Genomic DNA, 26,246 nt, shown 5'->3' on the forward strand with positions numbered 1-26,246 from the left:
TGCCCTTGCACAATCAGAAGATAAATCATAGTTCCTTCTTATCAAAATGGTTGTTTTGCGGGACCCACGCGGCAGGACCTCCTGCGGGTGGAACAAACAGCGACATGCGGGCCATTTGCAAAGTGTTACGACAGCGCTGCCAAATGTGCCGGGGTGCGCGACATGTGGAGTGCTTGCTCGAGCACACATTTTCTTCCAGGTCATTATTGCGTTGGCTTGTGGTGCCGCACACATAGATTATTTCTCAAGAAATATGATATCCATCCATCCATTTTCTTAGCCGCTTATCCTCACAAGGGTCGCGGGTAGTGCTGTAGCGCATCTCAGCTGTCAAGGGACAGAAGGCGGGGTACACCCTGGACTGGTTGCCAGCCAATAGCAGAGCACAATAAATATGATATAATTACTTTATTTGGGATTTGTTATCAGATATGGGGACATTTTGTCACATTTTGAGACTCTCGGGCAAATAAGATCAGCTCGCAATTTTGTAGTGTGGAGGTTCCCAAACTGTTTTTGATATGGGGACACATTTTTAATAATCATAATAGAAATTCAAGATAACGATCATATGTAGCAGTACATCCTAAAGAAATTAAAAAGTACCCAATTTTCAAGAAAATAAGACATAATATTATATTGGCAAATTCATATTTTTATATTAAAGTTATATTATGGTATTAAAGAAAAATGTTGGGTAGTTCTTGTTTCAAATAAATTAAGAGATCTTTTTTCCAATACCCTTTATTCTTTTGCTATTTCGGTTTTGTTGTGGAAAAAAAAAAAAAAAAAAAAAGCAATACAGTAGACAACTGGTTAGAGCATCTGCCTCACAGTTCTAAGGACCCGGATATAATCCCGGCCCCGCCTGAGTTTGCATGTTCTCCCCATGCCTGTGTGGGTTTCCTCCCACATCCTAAAAACATGTATTAATCGTGAGGATAAGATGCTCAGACAATGGACGGGTGATATTAAATAAAACTTTGACGAATGTCAGATTTTTGCGATAATCACATCACATATTTTCACTCCATGGCCCAAAGCAAGCGAGGAGTGATCGCTTTAATACATTTGTTTTATCGACATTCTAGTCTCCATATGCGGGTGTGTACCATTTAAAATTAATATTACATAACAATTTATGACCCCCAGACTCCAGTTTGGGAACCACCACTGCTATAATAAACCGATAAAAAAAAAACAATACTACCGCTCTGACAGTTTCAAACTATTAACATCTTTGTAAAGGCCTTTTTTTTTCAGTCTCGGTTTTTATGTGGACAGAATATTCCATTCTTTCTCCCCCCCCCTCCATTCTTCCCCAAAATCCCCCTTCTTTCCCTCAAGCATGATGCATAATGCCACTATTTCTTGTCTGTCTCTCTTTTTTTTTTTTACATTCATGAAAAGTAGATCCACGCAGTTCCCACAATTGTCATGCTAATGAAAGCCCTCTTCCATTGAGAAATCATTTTGTCAAGCTGCACTGTCTCGGGATGTGCAGGCTCTGTTTCCCATACATCTCAATGAATGAATGATTATGATGGAGCCCTATTAAAGGCCACTAAACAATGTAAAGCAGATTAAGGGCTTGGGACACCAATCACATGCTCATTTGTGTGTGTGTATGGGGGGGGGGGTCTAAAAGGGTGTATTCATTGTTATATGTACTCAATTGGAGCTTTGTAAAACAATGTAGAGTGCAAAAATTCTTTGTTTTTTTTTTTTTTTTGGAGGAGTGGGGGCAAAGCATGGCACCCATTGTACATTCTAAACGTAGTAAAAGTTGCCGGCAGTAAGTAATCCAGACATATTTAAACTGGCCACCTTGTTTGTGGTCATCACTTTAACGCACTCAGACGCATTAAAGGGACAGTCTGCAGTGACGCGAGCGGACCACCCACTTGGAGGTGGTCTCATGTTTGGGCAACATCTTTTCAGGCATCTGTCCTCCCCCCCACTGGCCCTCCCCCTTGTGAGGCTATGTGCTGTCCTCGAATGTCCTCAAGCTGTATTACTGTCACTCAATCTATGGGTCACTTGTGCTACGCTGCCTGATGTGGTAGTATTATGGGATAGCGCTTGTTACAGTACAAAAGAGGGATTGGGTGCCTCCTTCAGTGTGGGATATGCTACTACAGTTTATGACAGTACTGTACAACTGTTTTTTCTGTTAATGTACTGCTACTGCTTGTCATCATCCTGTTCAAGTTTGAAACTCAAGAAGAAATTTTACTTTACTTTTTAAATCCAGATTCACGTGATATATTAAACCCCAATTGAACACATTTGCTGATGATAAAATATATAGCCAGTAATATGGAGCCATGTACATTTTCAGTGTACTAAAGAAACAATATAACAGGGGGTTTAAAAGTATGTTTACTATGGTCGTAGTTTCCAGTAGTCTAGAACTGCAACACATTTAGAATGAGAGCTATTGCTAATATTACAATTTGATATGTGGACCCCTAAGACAACGGCACACTTTTTCCACATCAGTCCGTCTCAAATTAGTTCTGCCCCAGAGAAGCAGGCAATGTTTCTGGGACTTGTTGACATACTGTGATTTCTACTTTGCACGGTAGAGTTTTAACTTGCATTCGTAGATCTAGCTAGCAATGAACTGTTAACTCACGATGTTTAGTTTTTTTTTTGTGCGCGTGTGTGTTCCTGAGCGTATGTGGCAATATCATTTTCAGAATGCTATTTTTAAAGGGAAATTCCAGTGGTTTGGATTAACAATGTATCCTGACCCACTGGTCAGGGGTGCCCAGACTTTTTCACCCCAAGATCTACTTTTCAAGCAGCCCCGCCTCTCGCGAGCGGCCCCGCCGCCGAAGCTCAGTCGTCAGACTCTGCGTCATTCCATCTGACCATATGAATATTCAACATTATTTTCAGCCACAAGTTAAAATCTGTATGGAAGTATTCCTCTGTCTTCCCGATCAACCGATGTTGCTATTTCGTCATCAGATGATGATAAATACGAGAAATCAGCGCTGGCCACAATTGTTTCCCAACGTAAGCGAGCCTTTGTTGCCGCGCCTATTACGTCACATCCGCGCTCGTAGGTCATGTGACTCGCCAAAAAGGCGGCGCCCATGAAAATTCGTAATTACCGATAAAAACTTAAATTAAATGAGAGAGGATTAAAATCACATTGTATGACATGACCTATTGCAGTGATTCCCAAACAGTGTGCCGGGGTATATTAGTGTGCTGTCAGCACTCTTCAGGTGTGCTGTGGGAAGTTATCCAATTTTATATAATTGCTTAAAAAAAAAATTTAGTTCCAAGAAATAATGTATCTTGATTCATCTATTTATGCCAGTGAGGCACAATGACAGAACAAAAAAAATCCTCTTCTCTTAGATGGCAGGAAGTACATACAGTAATTAATTGATCCATTTTTTGACATTGACACCAACATTTACTTTTGTTGGTGTGTCGTGGGATTTTTCAATTGTAAAATATGTGCCTTGGCTCTGTAAAGGTTGGAAATCACTGACCCATTGGATACATTGTTAATCCAAACCACCGGAATTTCCCTTTAAATGCAGAACCACCTGAGGGATCACGGGCTTTCAATGTTGCTTTTAAATCTTGCCGCTCAGCTTTTTTTTTTTATTAACATGTTGCAGGCACTAAATTCAGAAATATTTAGAAGGAAAATAAAAAATTGAATTTATCGGTTTGAACGTGAGCTTGTCTTTGTATTCAGTTGATCATAGGTCGAAAATGATTTATTTTACTTTTTACGCAACATCCCAACTTCATTGGAATTGGAGCTTGTGCAATTTCTATTCAGTAACATACAGTGAATATCCAGTTAGCCAGTAAGCTTGAGCTTCTTTACAAGTGTGTGTTTTTTTTTTTTTTTTAAATAAGTTTCCTTGCAACTCAAATGGACTGTAAAAAAAAACCCGCTGGAGATTCGGGCCCCGACGACGCACAAGCTGCAACTTGCAACCAAGTGGAAACGTCTTCCCCTATTTTCCATCTTTCCGGGTGTTGTCACGGCCCAGGGCTTCAATGTCGTGAAAACTCACAACCTCCTGTCAGCAGGAGTGTACATGATGATACATTTGCTATTATGTTTGTGAGTCACATTAAAGAATTTAGCATGAAAGTGACGTTTTGGGATCTTGTACATGTACATACATACACTTTGAGAGCATGAAAAAAAACTAGAGTGCCATCGATTTGGAGGAGCTATTGAGACATTCGGTGGGCTTCCTCTGCCTTTTTCTAGAGCAAGTCCTAGCAGGTCGTTGAAAGAGCAAAACCAGACATGCTGCTGGAGGAAGAGCAAAAGAAAACCTCCTAAGTGGCTCAAGCTCTCCACCCATTTTGAGATTTATGGCAGGCTACACAATTTAAAAATGATCCATTACTCGATGTGAGTCAATGATGCTGCCTTTACCAAGATAATTTTGGCCTCTATATTCAGCTATTAGTGCTTTAAGCACTAGAGCAAAAGACCAAAAGAGCAGAAGTCGGTTTCAATTTGTTACGAAAATTAGTTATTGTATGGCAAGAAGTTCAAAACGTACTCACCAAAAACACAGCATTCCCTTTGCTACAATGATTCGGGGGGGTTATTAGGAGTAAAATAACTGTCATCACAGTAGCGTAATCACATATTTAAGTTTTATCAACTGATTTTTTTCCCCCTGTGCAATCTATCCCAAGCTATTTGCTGAAAAACATACCTATTTGTATTATTTTGGCTTTTTATTAAATGCCTGATGATGCCACTAAAGCTATGTCTAACAGGGAGTTGGTGTCAATGAAGTCTGTCGAAGTGATACATTGCCTGACAAACAATGCTAAAAAGCTTTTCGGTGGTAGCCTCATATTGTAGGATGGGTTCAAAAAGTTATCAGTGTTTCGGGATTATAGCCTGTGATGTTTGATTGCAAACATTAACAATGCGATTGAAAACATTTTAGAGGGGCCGTCAATTTGTGGTTTTTCACCTTGACGCTGTCCAACTGCCATGTGTCCACCGTCGAGACCTTCAAGTTCTTGGGAATTACAGAGGACTTGAAATGGGGGACGAACATCTCCATCCTCAAAGAAGTACTTTGTGCGGATTCTGAGGAAGCACGGCCTGTCACAAGAGCTGCCGAGACAGTTCTACACAGCAGTTACCTCCATCGCAGTCTGGTTTGGAGTTGTCACAAAAAAGGACAAACTCAGACTACAGCGGACAATCAAAACCGCACTACCCACTATCGAGGACTTGCACGCAACGCGAACCAGGTCCGGAGTAGGGAGGGTCCTCTGGGACCCTCCAGATCCTGGCCACCAGTTCTTCCAGCTCCTTCCGTCCGGAAACTGACGAAAATCAATGAAAGTCAAAAGTAGCAGGCATTCGAAGTTTTTTCCATCTGGCAATTAAGTCATGAAATTCTTGATCAGTGAACCGATTAGTTTTCTGCCTTATGCCATGTGACGACACTCACTCACACCCTGCTGCTCCAATCAGTATTATCTATCTATCTATCTATCTATCTATCTATCTATCTATATCTATCTATCTATCTATCTATCTATCTATCTATCTATCTATCTATCTATCTATCTATCTATCTATCTATCTATCTATCTATCTATCTATCTATCTATCTATATCTATCTATCTATCTATCCATCTATCTATATTTTGCACGTCTTATAAGGAATAATTCCTATAAGCAGAAATGTCTCTTGTTCTTTGTTCTCGTTGCTGTTGTTTCTTGCGCTGTATGTCGTACCAGGGCAGCACCGACTGCTGAAGAAAAATTCCTTGTGCGTTCTACACACTTGGCCATTAAAGCTGATTCTGATTCTGAAATGCACTTTTCCAGGTCAGAACGTGAACATTTTCTGGGATGCAGCATGTCAAAAGGGGACTGTCAGAGGTAGCTGGTGTCAAAGATCAGAATACTACCCAGGATAGACTCTCATAGGTAGGTCAAAGTGACAATTCAGTTATGTCTTCCCAGCATGAAGGATGATATGATTGGATGTCATCATAATGCTTAAAACCTACAAGTGTTCTATTTGAAAATGTTACCAGCACCCAATCAGCGCCTGAGAGAATAAGAATTCCATGAGACCGCTTAAACATTCATGATCTGGTATTTCTATTCATGTTAAATGCTGCAAAAATTCACAAAACACAATTTCTAGATACAGATTTCAGCAAAGCAGCAAAGAAAAAACAAATCAACAAAACGATGGAAAAAAATCAGCCACTCTAGCCTGCAGTTGAAAATCCAGGCAGTTTTATTTTGGGTTTTCTTTTTAAACGAAAGATAATCCCCCCCTGGTATTGAGTGATGTCTGGCTGAACTGTCAAAAGTTAGTAAGAAATTAGAATTTTAAATGACTTCAATGTAATGAATTTTTAATTATGTTTATGCTTCTGAATGTTCCTAAATAAGGCACACTTGGTTTCAAGGTAGCAAAACCCATTTCACCTGGAAGCTTGTTACATAAAGCGATCCTGCTGCTATCGCGCTGGGATGGTAGACTTGAGTCCAGATGCTGGTCAGTGCAAACCACCTTTGCGGTGCAGCTGGCAGTTCAGTCGGTCCAGAGACTGAAAGATTCTCTGCTCCTCCATTGAGATGGACGTGGCCGCCGGGGGTCGGCGCTGGTACTGCTGCTGAGGCGGCTGCGACGTCGTCCTCGGCGCTTTGCCGACCCGTTCCTCCAGTGACCCGTAAGAGTACGCGTCGGTCAGACGGCGCTGGCTGACGGTTTTGACGCCTGTGACGGGAAAAATTAAGCCTATGACTTAACAGTTTGAACTTTAATATTTGTTCCGTAGCAACCTTTGTTTGGGTGATCTGTGTGATATCCTTTGGGAGATGGTCCGACTGGATTTGTAGCATGGAGACATGTAATCTGTAATCATGTAAATTTATGTTACGCTACAGAATCTTGACGCCAGGCACTCACCGGCCAAAACAAAAGAATTCTACCTTGAAGAATTCCGGAGGTTTTTTCGTGGTTGAACCGGAAGGTCGTCGGTTCTGATCCGCACCAGATTTGTTACTGGCCCGCCCACTCGTCAAAACCTGAGAGCTGGGGGTCCTGGCTTTCTCTGGGACAACTGAGCCAAATTTGAGATAACAACAGAATTGTAAATGAAATTGTCAACTAAATGGCAATATTTAAAAACAGATCCGCACGTTCATAGTCCAATTAAAATATGTGACTGGGTCAAGTTGCGTCAGACACTCAACAAGCACCAATTCATTAGATGCACCGATCAATAATGTTCACTTTTGATTCACAATCACTTAATAAAAAAAAAAGACATTCTGAGATTAATTTTACTGTCGTAGTTGGTAGTGGTGCACAACATCATACCGTCAGGTGTTTGGTTCTTGGTGACACAAGAGGATCCAAATATTAGAAACACATCCACACCACTACAACCACAAAGGTATTATTCACGTAGTTAATTTGTTTTTCACTTTTTTCATTTTAAGACAGAACAATGTACTAAGTATTTTTTTTTAATTTGTCAATTCGACCTACAATATAAGAGGAAGGTGAATACAACTCTTGCATTGGATGCCATTACAGAGAGGAGGTGTACCTAATGAAGTGTCCTGTTGTTGTCCCGCATTGCTGATGAAGGCGCTGCGGACATCCTGGCAGAGCTGAAAGATCTCTGAGTCGGTGGGGGTGCGGTCGAGTACTTTTTCCTCATATGACACCCCCCGACCTCTCACACTCCCCCCCGGCGTTAAGAGATGGCCGGAAGCTGGCGAGCCTTTCCAGCTGATCTCGGACGTGGGGCGGCTCAATGAGGACGGCAAGTGCGCGTTGATGACGCCGCCGTCGCCCGTCATAAGTCGCTGCGTGTCCTTGTGTGCAACATCGTCGGGAGGCAGACGAGCGACCTGATGGTGGGCACGTACCTGGTCCCCACCGTACGGGCTCTTGGTGGGGGCCGCGTGCTTTGACGCGGCCTGCAATTCCCCCCGGATCCTGGCCACCGGGATGGGCGATTGGGTGACAAAGCCTGAGGAAACCGGACTCACTCCGACCCTGGCAGGGTAATCCCCCCGAGGGACGAGAGGCCCCGCTACGCCGGTGCTGAGTTGAACCCCCACGTCTGCCCACGGCTGGGATTGGGCATCTCTGGGTCGCGCCCCATTTGGTCCCCCCGCCTCCTCGTCGAGCCAGCGCAGCTTCTTGGAGGCATTTTTGTAGTCACCGGTTTTGGACCTGGCCCTGGCTACTTCGATGCTGTCGCACACCAAAAACTGAACGGGTTTGACGGAGTTAGCGTGAGTCTGAGGGGATTCTGCAGGTGTTTCGCCGGGCAAGGTTTTAAGGATGCCTTTCATGAGTTGGACTCTGCAGGCTGCGGGTGACGAGCTCTTCGACCCACTGGATTCTTGACTTCGGCGGCACTTTGGACTTGCTGTGTTCATGTGCTTCCAAACATTGATGTCTGCTGAGAACTTGTTGAGGTTATTCATGGAGGCACACGTTTCCTTCTGGGTGGGCAGGTTGTAGTTGAGGTCGACGGGCAATCTGTGGAAGTGCGGCTTCACGGCGACAAAAGTGGGCCCGGTCCCCGACGACACAGGATGGGGGTCGTTGGGGCTTTTGAGGTCTTGGACGGGCTTTTCGGAGTAGTGCAGGACGGCGCTTTTGGCGGGTTCTTCGTTCTCCAGGCTGTCTTGGCTGGACAAGCTGTCAGACTTGGAGCAACAGGACACATTGTCTTCCTGAAACATGGAGAGTCATGTTTTATTTTAAAAGTAATTCAATATGTTTAGTAAGTTGATAAGTTCATCGATCTCAATTGACACATGACTTTAAAGGTCAAGTGGTCCCTATAAACATTCTAAAATAGATATTGAAATGTAAAATACATCTAACATTATTCACGTCAATGTCTATACGAAAAAATGAGCTGAGAGTCCGTCATCCATGCACAAAGTTGTGGAAGTGTCATTCAATCATCAATTTTGGATGGACACCTGAGCTTACTACTCGACTGCATTTTACTATTGGCCATTATAGCGGGACTCGGAGAGCTTTTTTGGGGGCTGGTACTTTGTGTTACAAGTTTAAAAACCACTACTTTAAAGCCCAAGAGTAATCCTATAAACATTCTAAAACAGATATTCAAATGTAAAAACATAACATTCACTTCGATGTCTACACTAAAAAATAAATATGAGCGAAAGCGCATCATCCATGCGCAAAGTTGCAGAAGTGTCATTCGACATCCAAGTGGTGGCCATATTGGCTGCATCTCCTGCCCGTGATGTCACCCCGGACATTCGCCATTGAAAACACGCTGCGCCACCTACTGTGGGAGACGAACACGCCCCTTCTGACACAGAAGCTCTTTTCGAACAAGAACATCTCAACCGAGTGAAGTGACCGGGGCAATAATAGCCTATCGTTTGGAGCCATATTTAGATGATATGCGGATCACGCCCAAACCGCCTCCCCGTCCGATCCACCTCAGCGCGACTGATAAAAACAACCACGCCCGCGAGCGGCGACGACACCACAAAGAACCACTCCGGCTTGGCTCGGCGCCACAATGAGCCACCCCAGCCCAGCGCTGGAATGAGCCACCCCGGCCAAAGCCGTGATCGCGGCGGACGAGGCACGGCTTCGGCGACAGCGTGTCCGAAGCTGTGCACGGCGCCGACAGGTACATCGACACATTTATCAACCCTGACGTAGGTGCGGGGATCTTTTGTTACATTCTGAGAGGATTACGTACCCTCCAACCCCCAAACTTTTGTTTTTTTAGTAGCTGAATATGTCATTTGGAACCCACGAGGCTCTCATCCTTTGCACATGAGCAATCCATTTTTCATGACAAACTGGATCTCTTGGAACCTTTATGAAGGGTAAATCTATCCTACCGAGTGTTCGAGCAATAACCAGCAATGCAACGAGCCGGCATTTTGTCTAACACAAAGGAACAACGAGCTACCTTCCAGCAGGTAAAACAAGTATAAACAGACGAGACCACTTGAGTGTGCTACTGCCCATAACATCACTTCCTGCTTCTTCTCGAAAACAAATCCCTCGAGAGGATTTTCATGGCAGGAGTGACAAAAAGCCACATATGTCAAAATCATGTTGTGTGGTGAAAAAATGGATGGGTCCATTCCGGCTGCCGTTTTGTAATTAGTAATATACTAAAAATCATGCATTTCATGACAGTGGCCCTTTAAAACCAAGTTATGTACCGAAAAGTGATTTTTACCATAGCTTCCCCTCCTGTTTAGCACTTTTGGGGCTTGGTGGAGGTCTGCAGTCAGTTAATGCAAATTCTTGAGTGTCATCCACTGGCCTGGACTGGTTGCCAGCCAGTGGTATAGAAAATGGATTGATGGAAAATATTAGGCAGGCAGTTGTACACGAGCACAAATGAGGCTATTCATTCATTCAAACGAGGAATTTGACTTTGGGGTGGTGAAAGATGGAGATTTGAGCAGGTGACACCAAAAGGTGTGAAACCATCCATTTGTTTTCTTTGCCGCTTATCCTCACAAGGGTTGCGGGGAGTGCTGGTGCCTATCCCAGCAGTCAACGGGCAGACAACAGTCGCACTCACAATCACACCTATGGGCAATTTAGAGTCTCCCAATTAATGTTGCATGTTTTTGGGATGTGGGAGGAAACTGGAGCGGCAAAGAACATGCAAACTCCAGACAGGCGGGGCCGGGACTGAATCCGGGACCTCAGAACTGTGAGGCCAACGTTTTACAGCGGTACCACTGTGCCGCCGGTGTGAATCCTGGAAAAAAAAGTACCTGTCCACTGTGCTCCTGATGCCTCTCCTGCCTTTTCGGAAGCTCCTGCCACCTCCTGACACACGGGCCCTGCTCTTGGCATCCTACGCCGGCCTGAACCACAACGGGTGTGTGGCGAAGGGGGGATTCCGACAACCCAACGGCAGGTCTGGAAGACGGGGTGCTGATCCTTTGACTGAAAATACAAAAAAAAAACCCCAGACAACTATTAGCCAAAACCAGTCACATGATAACAGGAACTGTTGTGTCTTTCACATGCTGTGAGTGTTTTCATGTTCTGTTTGCTTACTTGTCCTGTTAAAAAAAAATTCATAGGGTCATTTTTGGACTGATATCGCAAAGCAAAAAAAAAAAAATAAATAAAAATCGAGCAACGACTCCATTTTACCTGCTGATGTTGGACGGCAGCGCGGGGCCTCGAATTTGACTGAGCGCGTCTTCCAAATTTGGGTAGTCTCTTCCAGCAGTGAGGCGCTCGCTCTGGGTCGCCCTCTGGGAGGGCGGCACGTAAGCCCTCTGGAAGTGCTCAGTCACATCTTGGATCTTCTGCCGGCGCTGCTGCAGCACTTCTTCGCGCCGCCGTTGCTCCTGCAGAACCCACAGCCTTTGTTTCTCCCTCAGATCCCTGACACAGAAATACGAGAAACCCAAACGGACTACGTTAGGCACGAAAACACCTGCCCCAAAACTAATAATGCAGAAAAGAACCTGGCCAAGAAAAATGTTTTTAGCTGAAAAACATTAGCTTTTAAACTTTTAAATCTCTCAGTTTGACTGCAATATTAAAGGATGCCAAAAAATATATATATAAAAACTTTTAATATTTTGTTATGTTTGTGTGCCTGTTAATGTGTCCTCGGGATTTCACGTTCTGACTCCAAAGAATATTGTACAATAGCGCGGCTATTTGAAATGCATTTTAATTTTCGTCCCATATTCTAATGTTTTCATAACGACGCATTGGTAGATTACAATCTTTCATATACCATACATGTTTTCATTATATCGTTGCCTTGTTGCAATTAACAAGGTTAAATGGGTCAGCACGACCAGCAAGACAAAGGGAGGGTTGAATACACATTTGATGATAACATTTTATGATAACTTTGCTCGTTCCATCCATACATCCATCCATCCATTTTCTTAGCCGCATATCCTCACAAGGGTCGCGGGGAGTGCTGGAGCCTATCCCAGCTGTCGTCGGGCAGGAGGCGGGGTACAGCCTGAACTGGTTGCCAGCCAATCGCAGGGCAACTTTGCCAGTTAATAGGCATTTTGATGAATTTCTTCATGAACGACGCACTCTAGGAAATGATTGGAGAACATTACAAAATTAATATTTTACTTTTTATTTTTTCCATTTTTGGATATAATAGTACGCACACACACTCAAGTATTTTAACATCTCTACGTGACCGTTAAATGAATAAGCACGCTTACTTCATATTCAAATTGAATAGTCAATGCACTTGTATGCATTAACTAGTAACCATTAAAAAAAATATATAGATATATGTGTATTTCTCCGTCCATTTATTTTCTTAGCCGCTTATCCTCACAGGGGTCGCGAGGAGTGCTGGAGCCTATCCCAGCTGTCAGGAGGCGGGGTACACCCTGAACTGGTCGCCAGCCAATCGCAGGGCACATAGAGACAAACAGCCACACACACAATCACACCGAGGGGCAATTTAGAGTTGTTTGTTTGTTGCGTGTTTTGTGCCTGGAGAAACCCCACGCAGGCCTAACTGGTTTAATTGTATCTCCTTTCGTGAATGTAAGGCAGTCATTTTTCATGCTTGTGGTTGATGTGGTACTCTGAATATGTAAATATGATATACTGTAAATATCAGTCCCGTATCCTAATTACTGGACTAGGAACTTTTTACATGCCTCAAATGTGACTGCAAAAGTCAAATATGGGGTCAAACAACCAGATGATTTAGTGGACTTCCGGGTACTGTACATTACACTGTATTTTTGCAGGTGTTGGGATTTTTTTTTTTTTTTTTTTTTTTTTACCTGCATCGGCGGTTGGTCTCCTGCACACATCTGCGAGCTCGCTCTCGGTTGACCTTCTGCTCCTCAAGCAGAGCGTCTCTCTCTTGCTGGAGGCTCGACATCGCTCACCTCTGAGAGGGGACAGCAAGCGGAGGCCTTTTACTCATTTGGACGCCGCCGCTCTTGCGAGTGACACCGAACGCGCCATCTCACGGAGTCAGCCGGCCGAGCGCCACATACGGGCGCTTTGTAATAGTTGCCGTGATGTCGTGTATTTCTCATTAAAAGCAAAACAAAAACCGGCTGAGCAAGTTCTCTCCGTGCACAGGCATCCTTGCTGCAGAGCCTTGACGTTTGTGATGTCACAGTGATGTCGCACGGGGACGCTTCGGCTTGTGTTGTGTTTATCTATTTAAAAGAATCGCGTTATGGAAACCGTAACATGTACAGTGTATTAAAATGGTGGTGAGTTGAGCTTTGTTCGCTAACAGCTCGCTAACGATACTAAAATTTGTTCAAAAACAATCCCACACTCACTCATCAATAAGTTGTCGCTTGTTCTGAACTCACTCACCGACTTATCCAACTACTCTTTAAAATAATAATACTAATTTAATAACAAAGCGGCGCTCACCTGCCTGTACGGTGTCGCCATCATTTAACTACACGGACGCACTTCCCTAACGACGGTTGTCAGGGTGGTACCACATAAAGTCCAGCAGAGGGCACTAAAGCCCCCCCAAAAAAAACTCAATAAGGCAGACGCTGAGGTCGGCCAACGTTATTTGACGTCACTTGGCGTATCACGGCAACGGTGCAAAAGTACTGCGCTCACATTTTTGCGTTGATAAGATACTTGAAGGAAAAAATACAAGTACCGATTAAACTTAATCAGAGAATGTAAAAGTTAATATTAACTGACAATTATTGAGATAAACATTTGAGAAGTATTTTATATATATATATATATATAAATTTATATGTACGTATATATATATGACAATTATTGAGATAAACATTTGAGAAGTATTATATAAATTTGTATGTATGTATGTATGTATGTATATATATATATGTATATATATATATATACAATGAATTTTAATTCAAGTCAATTCTTTTGCAGCTGATGGTTTTCAAATATTAGTTGAGGTATATATTTTTTTATTTGTGCATTTTTATTGAACCATTCAAATAGTTTTACCACCTACATTTAAGCGCAGTGTTTATGTTCAAACTGTGCATAGTGTGAAAGTGGCTAACAATAAATAAAGAATAAAACTTCTCGCTGTCCCATCAGCACTTATGCCTCCTAGGCCACTGTATTTTAATATGCCATATCATGGTTATAATTGGAGTTGTGTATTTTTTCAGGTGGCACTTGGGGGTTAATTTAAAAAAATATGAGAACCACTGATTTAGCACACAAAACTGTGGAATTTGTCCAGTGAGTGATATACCAGACATATACTAGACAGAATAAATAAATAGCTACACGCCAGTACAGCATTGCAAATAAATATGTTTTCAATTGCTTTACCTGGGTAAATAAAGGTTAAAAAAATTGTTTGTGTGATGTCATTCTGGGTAGATATATTCTGAAGACCCCTCAATTCTAAAGGCATTCATTCAGAATAGCTTTGGCCAGCCACGGGGACGACACATGCAGTGCATGTTCCACGTGTGACCTCACGCAAAAATGTGCGCAGTGACCACAACCTCTGTCAGTTAAACAGTCTGCGGCGCCCAAACAAGAGGCTGACGCGATACAAATAAAAAGCCTCGTGATTTTGTTTTCTTTTATTGTGACGCTGAGAGAAAGCGACAGATCTGACTTTTTTTTAGGTGAGTGGACAAATAATTTGAATTATGATGTTGTCCTTTTAATTTCACAGAATTGGGCTGAGTAATTTATTCCCGCATGTTTTAATGTTTGTCAAATGTGCTTTTGTCTATTTTTGTATTGAAAAAAGCAAACTGATCCCATGTCAGAATGACTTCTGTATCTAATACTTGGCTCTTTTGAAGTTACTAAACGATGTGAAATGCATGTGACTAATGTGCAGTATGCTGCAAATAAAAAATGACTAAAAATAAAATAAATAAAAAACAAGGCTTCAGTATGAGCATATGAGCAGTATATTGCTTAAAGGAAAATTATCTGCCAATAGAAAAGGAAATATTGGATGCCTTGTGTATTTATGCTTAGAATAAGTATAGTAGATTTCTATTATCTAATATTTAATCATGATGCTCTTAATTTGTAGGGAAATGTGCTTAAATCAAGCATTTGCTCGTGAAATAATCAACATTTATAAAGGTAAACCCACCAGTAATAAAATCTCATTAACAAGTCATAATAGCTCATTAGGATGTTAAGAGGGCAAAAAAAAAAAATCTTGAACACAAAAGATCGAGGCAGACAAAGAACAAAGCTAATTTGCCTTGATTTGATACGTTTAGAACCTTTTTCTGCGATTGACTGGCAACCAGTTCTGAGTGTACCCCGCCTCCTGCCCGTTGACAGCTTTGATAGCCTCCAGCATTCCCCGTAAACCTTGTGAGGATAAGCGATAAAGAAAATTGATGGATGAACAATGGCCTTCACCGAACACCAAATGCTGATTTCGAGGGACTTTTGCATATTAACATGTCCAATGTAGTGCGTAAAGGGCGGGTGTTGCGCTGCCAGTGTCCTTCCCCCCGGTTCAGCCTCCCTCAAGGTTAAGTTTGAGGGTGTCAGGAAGCCAGATGACGAGACTGTGGGTGGTGTCCTTCATGTCGACAGAGTAATAAGTCAGCTCCACAGCACTTCGTGGAAGCTCTCTGCAGGATACACTGTACGGACAGCAGAGTTGATGAAAATAAATTAACAACAACAACCCAGAAAGCCGCAACAGCGACCGAGTTAGTGCTAGCTAACTACGCTGAGCCATGGGAGCCATGCACTCTTCCGTGTGCTGTCACAGCCTCGTCACGGTTTAAAGTCTGCCAAATCTTTTCCTGTGTTCAGTTGGCGGCATAACAATGCAAACGACAGCCAAACTCTCAAGCTCGGCCTCCCAGGTGTCTACCCCCCTCTTCCAGGCCCGTTCCAGCTCCAGCCTCTCCCTGAACGAGGAAGCGTTTTTAGAGGCCGTGGCGCGCGGCAACGTTCCCGAGGTGAAACGGTTGCTGGACGAGCTGCCGGACCTCAACGTCAACAGCGTTAACTTCGCGGGTCAGAACGCCTTGGAGCTGGCTGTGTCCAACGAGCATTTTGAGATCACCAAGTTGCTTCTGGGGAGGAAAGAGCTGACCCGGATGGGCGAGGCTCTGCTCTTAGCCATCCGAAAAGGTTATGTGCGGATTGTGGAGGCCATCTTGAGCCACCGGACCTTTTCGGATGTCCAGAGGTTGTCGTGTAGCCCCAGCGAGGTGGACAAACATCGGGACCTCTTTGCCTACGACGAGAATGGGAGCCTTTTCTCAAACGACATCACACCCATCATCCTGGCCTCTCAGCATCACGACTACGAGATAGTCCACTTGCTTCTTCTTAGGGGGGCCCGTATCCAGCGACCCCACGACTACCTCTGCCGGTGCAGCGCCTGTACCCAGCAGCAGGCTGAGGATTCCTTCAGACACTCGCAGTCCCGCATCGACGCCTACAAAGGTCTCGCCAGTCCGGCCTACTTGTCACTATCCAATGAAGACCCTGTGATGGCAGCGCTGGAGCTCAGTCATGAGCTTATGGTCCTGGCCGGCACTGAGATGGAGTTCAAGGTACAAACAATGGAATTTTAAGAGAGCAGTGGCTTAGGCTGTAAGGACTTGTCTGTGGAGACAAGGCTTGGGGACCGGAGCATTTGAGACCCTCCAAACCAAATTTATATTGACAAAGTGCTACATGTTTTTTCAGATTAGACAGAATTTTTAACGCCAGAAGATGGTGGTTTTTAGGCTGCCACAAAACGACACAATTGCTGAGAATAATTCCTGTAAGTAAGTTTCTTTCAGCTTGTCCCTTTCGGGGTCGCCACAGCGTCATCTCAGATGTACTTCACAAAATTCCCAAATAAGTGAAATAAGTACATGGATGGGGAATATCTTAAATACAGGATGTGATTTGGTTTCTGTGCTAAAGGGAATCTGACCAGTACTTGGGATCAAACATCAACAGCAACTAGTCCAACCTCCGTTTGGTCGCAGGTCAGGAAAAGAGACAGACTCTGGACTGGAGAAGGTCTTCAGCCATCATCCAGTCCCCAAGCCAAGTCCTTAGCAGTGAGCAACTAATGGCCATAGTCCCAGACTCCTGCGGGTCCATTGGGTCAAAAGTACATGGTCATTATCAAAAGGTTCACACGTCAGGTGACTTTTTAAATTTTGGGATGAAACCCATGCAACCATGTTGGACCTGCGACTTTCATCCCCTTGCACCAGAACGACTACAAGAAACTGTCCATGCAGTGCAAAGACTTCATGGTGGGCCTCCTTGACTTGTGTCAGAACACAGAGGAAGTGGAAGCCATCTTGCACGGCGACTCTCTCGAGACTGAGCAAAACCTCACCAGATTAAAACTTGCCATCAAGTATGACGTCAAGAAGGTACGCTTTTGACAAAAGCAATCTTCCTAAATTACGTTCAAGGGAGTGAGGATTTACTCTGTCAGTTTGTGGCCCATCCCAACTGCCAGCAACATCTGCTCTCCAACTGGTACCAGAATGTTTCCGGACTACGTGAGCAGACCACGGCAGTTAAGATTCTTCTGGTCCTTGGGGTCGCGGTCAGCCTGCCCATTCTGGCCCTTGTTTCCTGGATTGCACCAACCAGCAAGGTTAGCCATTAAAATACTCTTAGTAATCTTCTTGAGATTGCCCAACAATCGTGCTATTCAACCCGCGTCTTTTATGATTTGGGAAAATTTACTTTATGTGCCCTTTTGTTTGGAGTCAGAAAAGGCAAAAGATCTTCATTTGTAGGCAGACAATTACCTCAGCATTAGTAGATACCTACTGACATAGTCCTCCTAACCTACAGTACCTACTTACCTAACTACCTGCCGACCTACCCAAAATGGACTCCTGTACTGAAAATTTTGGTACTAGAGTCATGTGCCTTTCAACACCTACCTACCTACCTACGTACCTACCGACCAACCTACCTTGTGGCTACCCAAAATGAACTAGTAATGTATCCCCATTTCTGGTGCAAGAATCTATTCTACGCTAACCAACATACCTACTAACCTAACTACTTGCCTACCTACCCAAAATGGACTCCTGTACTGAAAATTTTGGTTAGGGTTAGAGTCTAGAGTCATGTACTTTTCAACACCTACCAACCCCTATCCCTATTTACCTGAATTCACCTACCTACCTACTACCTACCTACCTTGTAGCAACCCAAAATGGACTTCTACTGTATCCCCATTTCTTGTGCAAGAGTCCAATCTTCGCTTACCTACCTACCTACCCAAAAAGGACTCCTGTACTGAAAATTTTGGTGCTAGAGCCATGGCGCTTTCAACACCTACCAACTCCTATCCCTATTTACCTGAATTCACCTACCTACCTACCTACTTACCTACCTACCTACATACCTACCTACCTTCTATCTACCCAAAATGGACTTCTACTGTAACCCCATTTCTGGTGCAAGAGTCCATTTTACGCATACCAACTTACCTACCTACCTACTTACCTACCCACCAACCTTCCTGAAATGGATACTGGCTATGCCCATTTCTAGTTTTGTAGTCCATCTTACACCTAGCAACACAAACCCACTCTATGGCCTCCTCTGTAGCCCCATTTCTGGTGCAAGAATCTTTCCTTGAGTACACATACCAACAACTAAGTATGTACACCTACCTACCTGGGTTCCTATTGTAATTCCATTTCTTGTGCTGGAGGTTATCCAAGTGTTTTATTTTTTCCTACTATTTTTTGAGGGGGGGAACTGAAGAAACTTAAGTCTTCTACTTTTTTTTAATTGTTTGCCTTGTTATGTCCAAAATGACCCTCTTCATGCTTGTTCCCTTTGCCTTATCAGGTGGGGAAGTTGATGTCTGGCCCTTTCCTGAAGTTTGTGGCCCACGCCGCCTCCTTTGTGACGTTCCTGTGCCTGCTGGTTCTCAACACGGCCGACCGTTTCAATGGACCTCCGCTGCTGCCTAACATGACAACCCACGATCGGCCCTCACAGCTCTTCCGCATGAAGACCACCCCGTTCACATGGATGGAGATTCTTATCATGTCTTGGGTCCTAGGTGATGTCTTTTCCTACCGACTGAGCGACCGACTTCCTAGTGGTCTGAACACTTGGGATCAGAATCTAGTATAACATGATGTTTTTTTCTGCCCACAGGGAATATTTGGGAAAAATGCAATGACATTTGGTCACAGGACATAAGAGAATACGTCTTAGAACCGTGGAACCTTCTAGACTTTAACATTTTGGCTATTTTTATCAGCTCATTCATTGCACGGCTGATGGCGTTCTGGCACGTGTACGCCGCTCAGCGCTATGTGGACGAGCACCACGCTAATCTGTCTGGAAACTCCCTGCCTTCAAATATTCAATACTTTCAGCTCGGTGAGTTTTAGCATTTCATCATTTTTTTATTTTTTTTTTGGTCAGCATTCCGTCAAAACCTACTGATTTTGAACAGATTTGTCAACCCCCCAATTTTATGTGAAAAGGTTAAATTACATGTTTTCTAGTCCGCAATCGGATGTTATCACAAGTTTAAAATGACATCATATTCCATCATAGTTTGTTTTTTTGGGTTAAAATGATTAAGATACAACTATGTTTATGGGGGAATCCGTTACACCCCTCATTTTGTCTGTTTCTGGCCAAGCTCAGTCCCTTTTTCCCGCTAATAGCAAGGGGTTTCTTAATGTATACTGCAATATTTTAATTAATTGACCCCAAATATTATCAGACAGGGAATGAGTTCTGCCGCTAATAGCAAAAAAAAGGGAATAATTGACACCTCCCAAAAATAATTACCTATATCAATTATTTAAATCCATCGAAATCCCACAAACTACGATAAAAAAGACCACTTAAATATAATTTCAAATTCATCTTTTACTAACCTTAAAAACAAATACAACTTTATAACCAGAAAGTATGCATGTAAATGCCCATATGACGAACACTCTTCAACTTCCACTAACAACACAGGCTAAACTTAGCTCTACCACAGCATATAAAGCTGTTACTCTCTCAATTGAGATGTATCACTTTAAAATACTTCCTCAACACCAATTACTACTTTCCAATTAGCCAGGGATTCGCCACCATCTTGAGATTCAAGATTTAAAAAGTAATAAAAAAACAAACGAAAACCAGGACTAGGCGGGTACCGACCAGTTCTTTAACAAATAGTTGAGGATAGGTTCCACAGAAACAAATATGTACAGTGAAGAAAATAAATATTTGAACACCCTGCTCTCTCCTTAATACAGTGCAGTCGTCCTGTCCCATGTGCAGAAAAACACCCCCAGATCACGATGCTACCGCCCCCATTTTTCACAGTAGGGATGGTGTACTTGGGATGGGAACTCATCATTCATCTTCCGCCAAACACAGTTAGTGGAATTATGACCAAAAAGTTCCATTTTGGTATCATCTGACCACAAAACCTTCTCCCATGACTCCTCTGTATCATCCAAATGGTCATTGGCAAACTTAAGATGGGCCTTGACATGTGCTGGTTTAAGCAGGGGAACCCTCCGTGCCATGCATGATGTCAAACCATAACGTCTTCGTGTATAACCAACAGCCACCTTGGAAACGGTGGTCCCCGCTCTTTTCAGGTCATTGACCAAGTCCTGCCATGTAGTCCTCGGCTGATTCCTCACCTTTCAAAGGATCATTGAGACCCCACGAGGTGATATCTTGCACAGGGCTCCACTCCGATTGAGATTGACCCTCATGTTTAGCTTCTTCCATTTTCTAATGATTGCTCCAACAGTGACCTCTTTTCACCAAGTTGCTTGGCAATTTCTCCGTAGCCCTTTCCAGCTGTGTGGAGTTGTACAATTTTGTCTCTGGTGTCTTTGGACAGCTGTTTGGTCTTGGCCATGTTACAAGTTTGAGTCTTACTGATTGTATGGGGTGGACAGGAGTCTTTATGCAGCTTACGACCTTACACAGGTGAGGATCATACATGGAGTGGAGGTGGACTAACAGGTCTTTGAGGGTCAGAATTCTAGCTGATACACAGGTGTTCAAATACGTATTTGCAGCTGTATAACACTAATAAATTGTTGAAAAAAATCATACATTGTGATTTCTGGATTTTTCTTTTTAGATTATCTCTCTCACAGTGGACATGCACCTACGATAAAAATTTCAGACCCCTCCATGATTTCTAAAGGGGAGAACTTGCAATATAGCAGGGTGTTCAAATACTTATTTTCTTGACTGTCGATAGTGAACAGTAAATATGAAAGGGATTTCCGTTCAGCATACAATTCATGCAAAATCACCAGTTTTATTTCCAATATCCTCCAATAATGATGGATTGTATATTGGATTGATTCCAGCGCCACCGCATTTTGTTTGGTTGACTTCCAGCCCGAGTCAGCTGGCTTTCGTCAGATCCGCAGCTGATTTCCGAGGGTCTGTACGCCATCGCGGTGGTGATGAGCTTCTGCCGCGTGGCTTACGTGCTGCCCGCCAACGAGAGCTTCGGCCCGCTGCAGATTACGCTGGGCAGGACAGTGAAGGACATCTTCAAGTTCCTGGTGATTTTCATCACCGTCTTTGTGGCGTTCATGGTGGGGATGTTCAACCTGTACTCATACTATCTCGGGGCCAAGTACAACGACGCGTTCACCACGTGAGTTGCGGGACAGGCTGCCGTTACATCTCAATTACTCTCTGATTCCTGGAATGTTTACTTTATTGGCTCAACTTCTGAATTTAAATACAAGTGCAAGTATAAGTATAAGTAGTTCTTAGTCACCGTTGCTCGTCACAGGCTGGAGGAAAGCTTCAAAACGCTCTTCTGGGCAATCTTCGGCCTGTCTGAGGTGAAGTCGGTCGTGATTGACATCGACCACAAATTCATCGAGAACACCGGCTATGTCCTGTACGGCGTCTACAACGTTATCATGGTCATCGTCTTGCTGAACATGCTCATCGCCATGTTCAACCGCACCTTTCAGGAGATCGAAGTACGTTTTGTTGCAAAACTTTTGTGAACGGTTGCAACGTTTTTCGTGGTGAAGTGATGATAGTGGGGTTCAGTTTGGAGGTTCCTAATCGCACTTTGAATGTTCTCATCGGACTTGTGTGAGTTTTTCTCCGGATTCTAAGACTTGGATGAATACCAGGTTTGTTCTCCAAGGCGTAAAACGTGAATCATGCTATATCAGCGACACAAACGACTACACCACCACCGGCCCTGAAAATGTCTTTGCGTTTCTACACAGGGTGACGCTGACGTAGAGTGGAAGTTCGCCCGAGCCAAACTGTGGTTCTCATACTTTGAGCAGGGCTGCTCGCTGCCCGTGCCCTTCAACCTTCTCCTGACTCTCAGCCCCGTTGCTTCTTTCCTGCGGGGACTCAAAGGATCTCTGTGGTACGCAGATCGAGGCAAAGACACTGAAAGTACGCAAGGTGAAGAACGGGAACGACAAAAGGTAGGTAGGAAAATATGTGACAAACACGATGGAAGTAAATGTGCGCCACCAGGATTTGAATTTGAAATGTAAAGTGATCACATTTTCAATAGTTGTATTTCAGTGTAACTTTTCAACATTAACAATTCAACCGGCTACAATTCGCTGTCTAAAATTCTCCATCTGTTCCACCAGGCAGGGTTACTTGAGGTCGGAACCGAACACCCAGCCAATTGTAGTTACGGTTTCTTAGTCGCGTGACATCGCATACGAAGAAAGCGTAACTGGATTGGCTGGCTGTTTGGTTCTGACCTGAAGTAACCCTGCCAGGTGGCACAGACGGTGAATTTCAAACAGTGAATTGTAGCCAGTTGAATTGTTAACAATGAAAAGTTACACTGAAATACAACTATTGAAAATGTGATCACTTAATATTTCAAACTCAAATGCTGTTTTCTGTGGCATTTCAAATTCAAATCCTGGTGGCACGTGTTTACTTCCATAAAGCCTCACTTTTCTTTTGCGTTTCCTTAACCTCCTTTTTCTTCTGTTGCGTGTGAATCTTAGTTAAGTCGACAAGAAGACTCCAGAGTGGACACATCTGCTTGCCCAACATGTTATCAAGTAAACAAATCTATCTATCTATCTATCTATCTATCTATCTATCTATCTATCTATATCTATCTATCTATCTATCTATCTATCTATCTATCTATCTATCTATCTATCTATCTGCCTGCTTCCTTCTACCTTCCAACTCCATCTCCCACCTTCCTCCTGACCTCCTTACCTGCATACCAAACTAACCTAACTTCTGACCAACTGCACTTGCGGTCCAACATATCTCCTTATTGTGTGTTTCTTTCGGCTTGTCCCTTTCGGGGTCGCCACAGCGTGTCATCTCAGATGAACGCACATATATGTTTGGCACAATTTTTACGCCGGATGCCCTTCCTGACACAACCCTTCTCAGGGAGTGGAGGAAACGTGATTATCTGCAAATTTGTGTGTCGAGAGAAACAACAAAGTAGAAGATTTTATCCTTAAAAAAATGCAATCATGCCTGACACACATGCGCTGTCAGCAATATACTTTGTAAAACAAGCGTTTTAAGGGTGGGCTTTGATGGGTAAATGAAACAAACAGCTTCACTTGTGAAGAGGTGAGCCATGTGAGGGGCTGGCGACGGCGTCTGACTGTCGTTCAGCATCTCGCCCCTCAAACGCCAACTGGGAGTTTGCATTTGATGGAGTTTTGTGGGCCTGTCGTCTGATTGGTTATTTCTCAGTGTAGAGCAAATTCTCGCACATGTGAATGCGGTGGATGCACCCAATGTGAGACTTGATGCCCGATATGTACTTGGACAAGAAATGATGTTTATTTTCATTATGTTTTGATTCGCTCTTATCTTAGACTCACTTTGGGTGGGTGATATAAATCAATCCAATCTTTGATTAAATCATAAGAAGATTGGCAAGAAAAGGCTCCCCTTTGGGGACGTGTGGCAGGGCATAACTCATTTTGGTCATTTAGCTAACTCTGTGTATGTACAACAGCCAGCCCGATAATATTTTACCACCTTCCGGATTAGTTTGAGCTTCACCCTTATTGCACATTTATCCACTTGCGTGTTGGAAAAAAGGACAAGTTAGAAGATGCCCTGAGAGGGGGATACAGCGCGGTTGTCTCTAACTCTTTATTTCAGTGTTTTCCTCGAACACTCTGACATTGTTAGGAACAAATGTGTCATTTGAAATTACCCACATTTGTTCCCAATTTCCAGAGGATCATGAAACGGCTCGTCAAGAGACACATCTTAAAAGCCCAGCGGGACAAAGAAAACGACGAGGTGAACGAAGGTGATTGGTGCACACACTTACACGCGCGCACGAACATGCACACTATGTCTCCCGACGTCCCCGTCGAAAAAACATCTTGTCCCTCAGGCGAGTTGAATGAAATCAAGCGGGACATCTCCAGTCTGCGCTACGAGCTGCTGGGGATGGGCAAGCGGGAAGTGAAGACCCTGGCAGAGCTCATCAGGCAGCTCGGTGACGTGCCGCGAGGACCCCACGAGTCCTGTATGGAAAGATGCCATCAAAGTCAATGAGGAGTTCAACCGACTGTACGGACTGGAATTGTTCAGATATTGACAGAGGTCACGGTTTGCAACGCAAGTGCATGAACTTTGACCCTCTCGTATAAGGTACCAGAAATATATATAATTTGTCCATTCATACAGAATTGGTGAGTTAAAATGAATGGAAAGGTTTTCATTTACCTTGTGAAAAAAAAAAATCGCTTCATTAACACAGATGAAAAATAGGAACGCAAAAATTTGAGAGTGGGCTTTTATTGTGGGCAGCCTCAGGCACACCTGTGAAATAATATACCGTATAGAGCGCATCTCATTATAAGCCTCACCCAGTACATTTGTAAAAGAAATACCATTTGGTACATACATAAGCCGCACCTGTGTAAAAGCCGCAACTGCCCACATTGAATCCCACATTGAAACACGAGATGTTTACAAAGAAAGACGGTACACAGAGTTTTCAAAGTTTTAATACCTTAACTTAGCTTAGCATAGCAACAATATGGTAGCACGAACAGGGCTGGTAAAAATACAAAAAACAAAAACATACCGGTAAAAAAAAACTTCTTCTTCTTTTCCTTTCGGCTTGTCCCGTTAGGGGTCGCCACAGCGTGTCATCTTTTGCCATCTTAGCCTATCTCCTGCATCTTCCTCTCTAACCCCAACTGCCCTCATGTCTTCCCTCACCACATCCATAAACCTTCTCTTTGGTCTTCCTCTCGCTCTTTTGCCTGGGAGCTCCATCCTCAGCATCCTTCTACCAATATACTCACTCTCTCGCCTCTGAACATGTCCAAACCATCGAAGTCTGCTCTCTCGAATCTTGTCTCCAAAACATCCAGCTTTGGCTGTCCCTCTAATGAGCTCATTTCTAATCCTATCCAACCTGGTCACTCCGAGCGAGAACCTCAACATCTTCATTTCTGCCACCTCCAGTTCAGATTCCTGTTGTTTCTTCAGTGCCACCGTCTCTAATCCGTACATCATGGCCGGCCTCACCACTGTTTTGTAAACTTTGCCCTTCATCCTAGCAGACACTCTTCTGTCACATAACACACCAGACACCTTTCGCCAGCTGTTCCAACCTGCTTGGACCCGTTTCTTCACTTCCTGACCACACTCTCCATTGCTCTGTATTGTTGACCCCAAGTATTTGAAGTCGTCGACCCTCGCTATCTCTTCTCCCTGTAGCCTCACTCTTCCCCCTCCACTTTTCTCATTCACGCACATATATTCTGTTTTACTTCGGCTAATCTTCATTCCTCTCCTTTCCAGTGCATGTCTCCATCTTTCCAATTGTTCCTCTGCGTGCTCCCTGCTTTCACTGCATATGACAATATCATCTGCGAACATCATGGTCCAAGGGGATTCCAGTCTAACCTCATCTGTCAGCCTATCCATTACCACTGCAAACAGGAAGGGGCTCAGAGCTGATCCCTGATGCAGTCCCACCTCCACCTTAAATTCCTCTGTCACACCTAAGGCACACCTCACCATTGTTCTGCTGCCATCATACATGTCCTGTACTATTTTAACATACTTCTCTGCCACACCAGACTTACGCATGCAGTACCACAGTTCCTCTCTTGGTACTCTGTCATAGGCTTTCTCTAGATCCACAAAGACACAATGTAGCTCCTGCTGACCTTCTCTGTACTTTTCCACGAGCATCCTCAAGGCAAATAATGCATCTGTGGTACTCTTTCTAGGCATGAAACCATACTGTT

At 43.7% G+C, this 26,246-nt stretch overlaps 2 protein-coding genes across 7 annotated transcripts in view; one reads left to right on the top strand and one right to left on the bottom strand.

Annotated features, from left to right (window-relative positions):
* trpc6b (transient receptor potential cation channel, subfamily C, member 6b) overlaps positions 1-25,106 on the top strand; it is a 30,862-nt gene extending 5,756 nt beyond the window's left edge. The window contains exons 2-13 of one of the 4 annotated variants that reach the window (XM_061826631.1): positions 5,856-5,957; positions 15,814-16,565; positions 17,226-17,390; positions 17,456-17,620; positions 18,838-19,054; positions 19,153-19,380; positions 21,376-21,640; positions 21,782-21,977; positions 22,236-22,445; positions 22,992-23,048; positions 24,208-24,283; positions 24,371-25,106. In XM_061826631.1, coding sequence (XP_061682615.1) covers positions 15,828-16,565; positions 17,226-17,390; positions 17,456-17,620; positions 18,838-19,054; positions 19,153-19,380; positions 21,376-21,640; positions 21,782-21,977; positions 22,236-22,445; positions 22,992-23,048; positions 24,208-24,283; positions 24,371-24,534 — 2,481 coding nt within the window. In that variant the 5' untranslated portion in view covers positions 5,856-5,957; positions 15,814-15,827 and the 3' untranslated portion in view covers positions 24,535-25,106. Of the gene's footprint in view, positions 1-5,855; positions 5,958-15,170; positions 16,566-17,225; positions 17,391-17,455; positions 17,621-18,837; positions 19,055-19,152; positions 19,381-21,375; positions 21,641-21,781; positions 21,978-22,235; positions 22,446-22,991; positions 23,049-24,207; positions 24,284-24,370 lie in introns of those variants that run through there. The other 3 variants (XM_061826633.1, XM_061826632.1, XM_061826634.1) reach the window with 3 other exon arrangements.
* cep126 (centrosomal protein 126) lies at positions 5,973-24,442 on the bottom strand. 3 transcript variants are annotated; one of them, XM_061826637.1, is made up of 8 exons: positions 24,305-24,442; positions 12,822-12,931; positions 11,191-11,427; positions 10,803-10,977; positions 7,601-8,744; positions 6,978-7,108; positions 6,828-6,900; positions 5,973-6,762 (listed from the first exon to the last, which is right to left on the bottom strand). In XM_061826637.1, the coding sequence occupies exons 2-8, from the start codon at positions 12,920-12,922 to the stop codon at positions 6,542-6,544; spliced, it is 2,082 nt and encodes a 693-aa protein (XP_061682621.1). In that variant the 5' UTR covers positions 12,923-12,931; positions 24,305-24,442; the 3' UTR covers positions 5,973-6,541. The 3 variants fall into 3 exon arrangements, with proteins under 3 accessions (XP_061682621.1, XP_061682620.1, XP_061682622.1); XM_061826636.1 differs by lacking the exon at positions 24,305-24,442 and adding an exon at positions 13,435-13,488; XM_061826638.1 differs by lacking the exon at positions 24,305-24,442 and adding an exon at positions 13,435-13,461 and having other exon boundaries at positions 11,191-11,390.
* Positions 25,107-26,246: the final 1,140 nt, after the last annotated feature.

This window comes from Syngnathoides biaculeatus, chromosome 8, assembly GCF_019802595.1.
Source record: "Syngnathoides biaculeatus isolate LvHL_M chromosome 8, ASM1980259v1, whole genome shotgun sequence".
In the NCBI taxonomy this organism is placed as follows: Eukaryota; Metazoa; Chordata; class Actinopteri; order Syngnathiformes; family Syngnathidae; genus Syngnathoides; species Syngnathoides biaculeatus.